Genomic DNA, 9,800 nt, shown 5'->3' on the forward strand with positions numbered 1-9,800 from the left:
CATCGCTTCTGACTCAGTGCCCTCAGCCATCATCTGAAGAAGCAAAACCTGCAGAGATACATCCTGGCAACTGCTCCTGAAGATGCTACAGCCATAGCCACTGAAGACCTAGAAAGGAGAGTTCATTGGCCACAGTCAAATAGTTCAATCAGAAACTGATTTGGTTATATTAGTGGAAATGACATTTAAGAAGAAGAAATACCATCTGCTGCACCCTAAGGATTAGGGGACTTTCCCATCTGCCTTACAGCTGAAACCTTCCATCTGTGTTATCTCCCCCATGAGAATGTGAGCTCCTTGAGCACAGGGACCATTTTGTTTTTCTGTTTGTATTCCCAGCACTTAGCAAAGGACTTTGCATGTAGTGAGTGTTTAATAAATGCTTCATTCATTCTTTTATTCATTTATTCAGAGGTAGTTCTATGGAGAGGGAGAGGGAGAGGAAGAGGGAGAGGGAGAGAGAGAGAGATTCTACCTAGAAACCTGTATTAGAGGAACTGGCACCTTGATCCTGTCCCTAGCCTCAGCTTACTGCACTAGAGGGTTTCGGGAATTTCTCCTGGAGTGAGATCTGAGACCCCCAGTTCAGTGGAGATAGCCTACTCCTAATGAGAGAGCTCATTTGCTTTGTGCATTTTCCGGCATATTCTCTTCTATATACCTGCTCTGATTTCTGTTTGCTGTTGGCTTGGGTAAACGGGTCTATTAGCCATTCACTAGGTAGGGTCTTTGAGGAACTGACATTTGGTGGGAACGTAAGTCAAACCTTGGATACATATTTTGGGATATTCCTTCCCCTTTAAAGGATGGTGATTAGGAACACAGCTTCAATCTGAAAATTATTTTCCCAAGACTAACAATATTTAGGAGAGCAGATAGATGTAATTCTGACCCAGTACTATTTCTCTGGGAACAGAGCAGCTTCCTATTTTAAATAATTTTTTTTGTTTGTTAATTTGGTGCTAAACTTAGTTGTGTTGAGTGCTATCAGCTGCCTCTAAATTTTGGTGCCCTGAAGTAAAGCCCTGATTGTCCCATACTAGTTACAACTCTACCATAAACCACTTTTGGATAACATGCACTTTACAGATTCAACTGTCACCCTAATTTCATTTGGCTTTTAGAATAACAATTTTTGATACTCCAGAGTAGCCAGCCTCTGGCAATAATCTTCTGCTTCAACTCCTGGTGTCAATCAAAGTCTCCCTTGGAGAGGGTGGTTGAAGGAGATTCAAGATATATCTATTTATGCCTCCTAGTGAGTCACATTTAGACATCCATGTAAACACATATAACCTACACAGACAACACAAAACACACACACACACACACACACACTCACTACAAGTGGGTAAAATCCCTAGTGTTTTTTCCTGGAGCAATACTGTCTCCCTTTCCTGCCTTGTCAATCTGCTTTCCTGGTCACTCTATTGATGTGTAGAGATATAGCCGGGGAGGTAGGGAAGTGGGGTGTACATAGGAGACATAGAGACGTACAGAGAGTTAGAAGTAGATGTCTGCCTTGCAATAACCTCTTCATCTCGTGACCTACACAATTATTGCTGATAATGACTTTTAAAGCCATGTCGTACACTCACAACTATCTGAGCAGTGATTTATCACTTTATCAAGTATGCACAAATGTACCCAATCGGGAATCAGTTTGCTACAATATTGTGGGAAGAATATTTCTTGATATATGAATTCCCTGCCAGCATCCATCCTGACCAAGGCAGAAACTTTGAGAGTAACATATTCAAGCAGATGTCAGCTTTGACACATATGAAGAAATCTAGAACTTCACACAACCTGAATGCTTTTTTTCACATGCGGTCAAACATATTAGGATCCATGAAACAAGAACAGAAATCCCAGCAGAGCCAACATGTGGCATTTCTAGTAAATATGTATAATTCCATCAGAAATAACACTGCAGGCTCTACATCATAGTTACTGATGTTTCAATAAGACCTATTCATACCCTTTGACTTGTACTGTAGAGTCTTTCTTAAATGACTAGTATAGGAATAAGGGCAGTACCTATGATTTCATTAGTACAAGGAACTGCTGGGTAAGGAAACTCCCTCTGTCAATGCAGTTCTTCAATTTATAGTCTTAGTTGTTCAGAGACTGAGAAGTTAAGGTTGTGCAGCCAGGATATGTCACAGGTGAGACTTGAACCACGGTCCCCCTGCCATTCATGATGTCTCTCTAGCCACTAAGCCAGGCTGTCTTGGAATATGAAGAGGGTGCAAATAGTAACAACTAGGATATCTCTCAGCTGAGAGAGATGATGGAAAAGACCTACCAACTAGCCAAGACTTAATTTTTTAAAAGTATTTTATTTTTCCAATTATATGTAAAGAAGATTTTTAACATTCATATTTTTAAAATTTTAAATTCCAAATTTTTCTCCCTCCCTCCTCTCTCTGCTAAAATGGTAATCAAATTGATATAGGTTATATATGGGCAATCATGTAAAACATTTCTGTATTAGTCATGTTGTGAAAGAAGAAACAGAACAAAAGAAAAAAATTTAAAAAAAGTGAAAATAGTATGCATTGATCTGTATTCAGACTCCATTGTTCCTTCTCTGGATGTGTATAGTATTTTCTATCATGAGTCTTGTGGAATTGTCTTGGATCCTTTTATTGCTGAGAAGAGCTAAGTCGATCACAATTGATCATCGCACAATGTTACTATTACTGTATACAATGTTCTCCTGGTTCTGCTCATTCCATTTTGTATCAGTTTATGGAAGTCTTTTCAGGTTTTTAAACCAGCCATGACTTTAGTGCTGGCACAAACAAATGAGAGTTAGATGCCTGAGTGCACCCAGACCTTTAACCCCAGATGGGGTTTTGCTGAGAAATCTTGGTCCCTTATGTATCAAGACTGATGAAAACCTACTACATTCCAAGTTTCTAAGAGATTGAGCAACTTGCCTGTTTACAAACTAGCCCCAGAGAATGCTGTAAAGGCAATTCACTGCAACTACTTATTGGCCAGTTGGCAATTAGAGAGTTGGTTTGACTTTTCTAGAGAGCAAGAGGATATAAGAGATAGAAATGACTCAACAGGCTCTGAATAAAGGAGACCACCCACCAGTTAAACAAAGACAAGCTCCGAAGTGGCATTTCCACTGAAGGGCTCACTAGTCTCAAACAGGGAAATCCTAGTTCAGATGGGAGAAGACTAAACCAGGGGTAAAACCTTTTCTGCCTAGAACCATTAAAACTTCTAGGGTACAGAGGCAATTTGAGGAGTCTAGAAGTGCTGATAGCCAGCCTGGGCCCCCAGCAAGTTAAAATACAGGGATCCAGACTATGATGAGGATGCTGGCTAGCCTATACCATCAAACAGTTCAAGTATAAAAAAGCCAGCAAGTCATAAGAGCCAGATTCGTTCAACCTGTCATAGATCATAGGTTTGCACACTACAGGTGAAACTGGAAAACTGGTTACACACATAGACAGACAACAATTGCCCACGTAACGTTGAGTCTCACACCTAATTGTTAATTACTGTATGTTTTGAGTTATGCTTCTGCTGTTATGCTGCCATGTTTATTTGCTTTATCCCAGTATAACGTATGGAGTGTAGCAACATCTATTATCCATATGCTGTCTAGTTATTTAATATTTTGGTGTATTGGATAGAGTGCTGGTTCTAAAGTCAGGAAGACCTGAGTTCAAGTTCAGCCTCAAATACTTACTAGCTGTGTGACCCTGGGCAAGTCACTTAGCCTCTGCTTGTCTCTGTTTCCTCATCTGTAAAAATGGGGATCATGATAACACCTACCTCCCAGGATTGTTGTGGGAATCAAATCAAATCACAATTTCAAAGCACTTAGCACAGTGCCTGGCAGAGAGTGAGCACTATTTAAATGTTAGCTATTATTATTATCATATGCCTTAATGCACTTGTGTTCATTATTTTTATTGGCTTGTTGATATTGTTACCACCTTTGTTTTGTCCTTTATGGTTTTTTTGAATGTGTGTTATGATATGCATGCACTATGAATCACTGTTCTTATTGTTTGTCCTTTGTTCTTGAAGAGGACCGTGACAACAGGAAGGTGATGCCATGATGTGCAAGTGAATTGGACTTAGGTGACAGAGGGATGCATTATTATGTTCCCGTAGAATCCTGTACCTGGGGCCCCAAAAGACTAATCCACTATGTGCCCCCTCCCCGGGTCTTAGTTTCTTCATCTGCCAAATGGGGGGGAGCTAGATTACATCATTCCTAAGATTCCCTCCAGCTCTGGATCTTACAATCCAACCTAAAGGACAGTTATCTCTTGGACACTGGAGGACTTTCAGTAACTTGTCAAAGATATCAAGGGAATTAGTGTGGGAATTTTGCTCTGACTCCTAATCTCCTTCAGCCTTCACTCCCAATAAGATACTTTTCCCTTCTTCAATCTATTTTTTCCCAGCTAGAAAGAGACAGTAGGGTGCAAAGGCCAGCCAAAAACCTCATTTCAGAAAAACTATTAGGGTCCCAAAGTCACAATGTCTTCTCTGCCTTTTGGCATAAATCTATTCAAATATGATGTTTGGATTGGTACCACTTGTAATTTATTTCCCAAAAGTGGGATAAAAGGAGAGCTGTGACTCCCAAGAGGATGAGTCCACACATTCCTGACTGGAATCAAGTCCTTGAGTTACACAAAGGACACATCTCTGCCTATTCTAATAAATTGTCACTCTATCTATGGAGTTGGCAAGCCCAAACTAAAAGTACTACTCTTAGGGATTTTAGAAGGAACATAAGATGCAATCTTAGGAGGACAAGTGATTCCTGGCAGGACACAAGAAAGTAATAGGGTCATATATTTCAGGGAAGCAAAAACCAAAGTGTCCAGGCATGGGAAAATGACACCAAAAATGAAAGAGTATCTCAGAGAAAATTTCAAGGTTGAATTATACAGAATATAAATGTATATTTTCTGTAAAATGATAAAGCAATTAGAAAAAACATCAGTATTATTCAGGAGAAAGAAAAGAAGTCTGCAGAAAGTCAAATTGTTGCAATGAAGAAGATGCAAGTCATATTGAGGATAGGCTGAAGGAATCAGGAAAGGGATGGTTGCGGGGTGGTAGATATAATTTAGCATATTATAAATTTGTATCATCCAACTTTAACCAGAACCTCACCTGGTTGAAGCAAAGCCATCATTTTATTCCTTCCTAATTGATGTCCTGTGTCAATCCCCATAGAGGCTATTTCAGATCTTTTCTTCTCATGTCCCACACCTTTCCTTCTCCCTACTCTTTAAGCTGAGGACCTCAATTCTTTCTTTCCTGAGAAGTTTGAGGCATTTCCCATTCTCTTGTTCTCTTCATATAAAAATTCTTTGATATCACTCCCCATTCTCTTCTCTTTTCTCCTAGCATCTGATAATGAAGTGACTCTTCTCTTTGCCAAGGCTAATATAAACTGTTACTCTCTTTCACCCCTTGCCATCTACTCAAGAACATTGGAGTCAGTCACTCTAATTTTCAATTTCTTTATCTATGGGTTCCTTCCACACAGTTTTCAAAGCTACCCAAGTCTCCCCTATTCTTAAAAAAAAACCTTAACTAGATTGTACCATCCCTTCAAATATGTCATTCTATACTACTGTTCTCTTTCTCAGCAAAACACCTTTAAAAAAAGCCATCAGGGCAGCTAGGTGGTGCAGTGAGTAGAGCACCAGTCCTGGAGTCTCAGACACTTGACACACTTACTAGATATGTGACCTGGGCAAGTCACTTAACCCCAATTGCCCTGCCTTCCCCCCTCAAAAAAAAGCTGTCTACACTCACTGCCTCTATATCCTCTCCTCTCACTCATACCCCCACCCTTTGCAATCTGGCTTCCAACATTCACCTTAAACTGCTCTCTCCAAATTTCTCAATGATCTCTTAACTGCCAGACATGGTCTTTCTTCAGTCTTCACCCTATTTGATCTTCTGCTGTATTTGCAGTGTTAACCACCCTCTCTTCCTCAATACTCATTCCCTTTTGGGATTTTATGACATTACTCTCTCTTGGTTCTTTTCCTACCTGTTCGACTACTCCTTCTTGGTTCCATTTGCTGACTCATTATCCGCATCATGTCCACTAATTATCAGTTTTCTCCAAAATTCTATCTTGGGTCCTCTTCCCTTCTCTACATACACATTATCTCTTGGTAACTTCATCAGCTCCCCTGGGTTTAACTATCATTTCTAATCAAATGACTCATAAACATCAACATTCAGCCTCAAGTCTCTCTAGTTTTACTCCCCAATCACCTACTGACTATGAGACTTTTTCAAACTAAATGTCCCAGAGATATCTCAAACTTGGGTCCAAAACAGAACTTACTCTTTTTCCTTCCTAAACTCACCTCTTTTCCAAACTACTTCATTTCTTCCAGTCTTTCAGATTTCTAACCTCAGAACCATCTTCAATTCTTAACTCTCCCTCACCTCAAAACCAGTCATTTATTAGATCTTGCCATTTCTACATTGATAACATCTCTCACATTTAACATCTTCTCTCTACTCACACAACCCATTGGTTCAGGCCCACATCACCACTGGCAACAGCCCCCTAATCAGTCTCATTGTCTCAAGTCTCTCCTTAGTCTAGTCTATCTTCTATACAGCTATCAAAGTGATTTTCCTTAAATGTAGACCTTACCATATCCTGCCCTTACTCAAATTCTAGTAGCCTTTTATTGGCTCTAGAATAACATATGACCTCCTCTGTTTAGACTTTAAAACTATTTACAACCTATCCCCAAGCTAACCTTCCAGCCTCATTGGACATTTCTCCCCCTCTCATACACTGCCATTCAACAAAACAAATCTTTTCCTTGCTCCTCACATATGGCCCTCCATCTCCCAGGCCCATGGCTTTGCATTGACTACCCTCCATGGACTTCTACCTCATTGGATCCTCTCTTCTTTCAAGCATCACCGTCTACATGAAGCAATTCCTGATTCCCCAACTACGGGTGTTTCCTCTCCTTAACTACATTATATTTAACTACTTTGAATTTATTTGTACTTATTCTGTAAATACTTACAAATACTTGTAAATATTCCATTAGGACATAAGCCCCTTGAGAATAGGAATTGTTTCATTCTTAATACTTTTATGCCCAGTGCCTGGAATAGAGCAGACACCTAATAAGGGCTCCCTTCACTGATCTTTTTTTACCCCATGCCTTTCTCTCAGTGACTTCTAATCTTATGGTAATCTTTCCTTGTTAATTGTGCTTATTTGCTTTCCTTGTATTTCTTTTCTATTGTATGACGTGTTGGCAAGTCAAATATTCTGCTCATATCAATTTGAGGTGGGGGAGGGGTGGTCAAGAATGCCTCAAATGCCTCTCTTTTGTTGAACATCCATCTTTTAAAATTGGTTAAAAATGTGTTCTGGGTATGTCATTTGCAGTTGCAGCTGAGCTCCTTTGCTTTTCAGGAAAACACTATTCCATTGCCTTCTGCAATTTCTCATAGTTACAGAATAATCTTGTATTATTTGAATTTCTTTTCTTCATATTTTATGCTCTTCCCCTAGGCACCTGCAGAATGTGTTGTTTGTCATTGAAATTGTTAAATTTAGCCATTATGTTTTTTGGAGTCTGAAGCACAGGGTTTGTTTTTACTGCAGGTGATCTGTGGATTCTACATTTAAAACTCCAGGAAGTTTTCTTGTGTTATTATTTGCATTATGGTGTTCAGATTTTTGTCATGTTTTTCTACATAACCTACGATTCTTAAATTCTGTCTTCAAGGCCATGTGAAATATTTTTACCTTCTGCCAAATCTATAATTTTCTTTACTTTTTTGGAGAGATCTCACACTATGGTTTCAATTGTTTTCTAATCCACTTGTTGAAATTTTAAATTGTACATTGAGAGTTCTAAGGTCTGATCGATATTCATTCCTAATTTCTTCTTTTATGGATTTTATTTCTCTTTTTAACTGTTCTCTACTTTCTTCTAGTTGTTCCATGATGTTGTGGGAGTCCGTTGGATTCTATATTTCATCAGGCATTGGTTCACTTTCATTTGTCTTGTAATATTTGTTAAGAGAGCTTGTATTTTCTTTAAAGATTTACAACTCATCCTTCATACTGTTTTTAGGATCCTCTAGGTTGATTTATCTGCTTGCTTAGTGGACTTTATTGAAGGTTTATCTCTTGAAATATTTGGTGCTTATTGGTTTAAAAAATATATATTCTCCAATTACTCATTTTCTGACTTTTTCCTCTTTGCTGGGGCTATGTCCTTAACCTGGATTACAAAGTTGCTTCAGCCTTTGCAATTTGAGAATTATGGGATTCATCAGCCTGGATCCTTACCCTGATTACCCTTTGGGGGAGAGAGGACAGAATTGGCCGCTAACAGGTTTCAGTTCCATTTACTACCCACACTGGTCTCCTCTCCAATTTCTTCCTTGGCTCTCCTTCTTTCCTTCTCACAAATGAGCGGAATCAGCTTTTACTTTTTTTGCTGGGTTTGGGAAGGGTATATTAGACAGAATTTCCACATTCTTGGGGAGGGGTCTCAAACTTAAAGTCAGACTCCAGTTAGAAGGCAATATATTTCCCATATCTCTATTCTTCTCATGTGGCTGTGCAGCAACAGCATCTGTTGTGAGGTTTGCGGAGGGAAGAAGATGGAGTGTGTTAGCAGAGTCTCTACAGCTGGTGGGGAGGGTGTCCCTCAGTGGGCTTCAGGTGCAAACCTACAAGTTCATGTCCCTGTCATAGACACATAAAAATGGTGGGGGAGGGATGCCAAGTTAGTACTTTAAGGATTAGCAATCTACAGTGTTCATTCATAATAATTTTACCTTGTTGGTGTTGTCTGTTCTATGTCCTGTAGATTCAACTACCATTGCTCTGTATCTGCCACATAATTTTATCTTTTCTGAGTATGAGAGTTAAAGAGATCTGGGGAAAAGGACCGATCCTGCATCCCTCTCACCATGGTGCGTCTCTGCTCTTTTTTTTCCCATCTACCTAACTAGTCTATATAATTCTTTTTTTTTTTATTTGTCTGTATATGACTTTATTTCACTGTGAAAGCCTAAGAGTTAACAGGGGAAATCCTTGCATTCTTTCTTCTATCATCAAATACCCAAATTTACAGCTAGCTTGATGTTTCACATTATGCACAATCCTAAGGTAAATCCTGTTAATGATGTCCATGAGCTGAAGCAGCTGAACCCGAACCTTTCAAAACTTTGGCTTTTTTATCAGCACTTCTGATTTTGTAAACAATGTACCCCATCACGCTCATATCTACCCAGATCTCCTGGTAAACCTGGGTATAGTATGGCTTCAATGGAGTCCAAACATTTTTCTTTAAGGTCTGGAACATCGTGGCTGGCTTCTCTGCAAACGAGGGCGGCGCGCGGGAGCCTGGGCCAGCGGCAGAGAACGGCGGGAGGGCAAAGGCTCGGAAAGGTGACCCCAAACCTATAATTCCTTTTTTAAAATAGTTTTTGCTCCAAGCTTAACAAACATCTCTCCCCACTACACCACCCCCCAAAACACTAATGAGTATTTCCATATGAATATAGAACCAAAGAGAAGATTGTATATGAAATCATGAATCTCATTCTATGCCACTTGATTTTTAAGTATATAATAAATTCAACAAGTTACTTGGAAAATTTTTCTGTTTGTACTTGCTCCTGAACTACCTTCTGGATTCCTCTGTACACTTTTAACAATATTTCAATGGCCCTCCTTTTTTTCTCTTTTTTTAGTCAACCCCAACCTCTCAATTAAAAAGAGAAGGAAAAAC

General features: G+C 39.4%; 1 protein-coding gene across 1 annotated transcript; it reads right to left on the reverse strand.

Annotated features, from left to right (window-relative positions):
* Nucleotides 1-9,169: 9,169 nt before the first annotated feature.
* LOC118849614 (ATP synthase subunit ATP5MPL, mitochondrial-like) lies at nt 9,170-9,371 on the reverse strand. The gene has a single exon (XM_036758532.1). It carries the CDS (start codon nt 9,369-9,371, stop codon nt 9,186-9,188), a length of 186 nt encoding a protein of 61 aa, XP_036614427.1. The 3' UTR covers nt 9,170-9,185.
* Between the last annotated feature and the right edge of the window lie 429 nt (nt 9,372-9,800).

The sequence above is a fragment of the Trichosurus vulpecula genome, chromosome 5 (genome assembly GCF_011100635.1).
Source record: "Trichosurus vulpecula isolate mTriVul1 chromosome 5, mTriVul1.pri, whole genome shotgun sequence".
In the NCBI taxonomy this organism is placed as follows: domain Eukaryota; kingdom Metazoa; phylum Chordata; class Mammalia; order Diprotodontia; family Phalangeridae; genus Trichosurus; species Trichosurus vulpecula.

Bases quoted from the DNA above. Each gene is read 5' to 3' on its own strand.
- LOC118849614 (XM_036758532.1), bottom strand. From the start codon at position 9,371: ATGTTCCAGACCTTAAAGAAAAATGTTTGGACTCCATTGAAGCCATAC.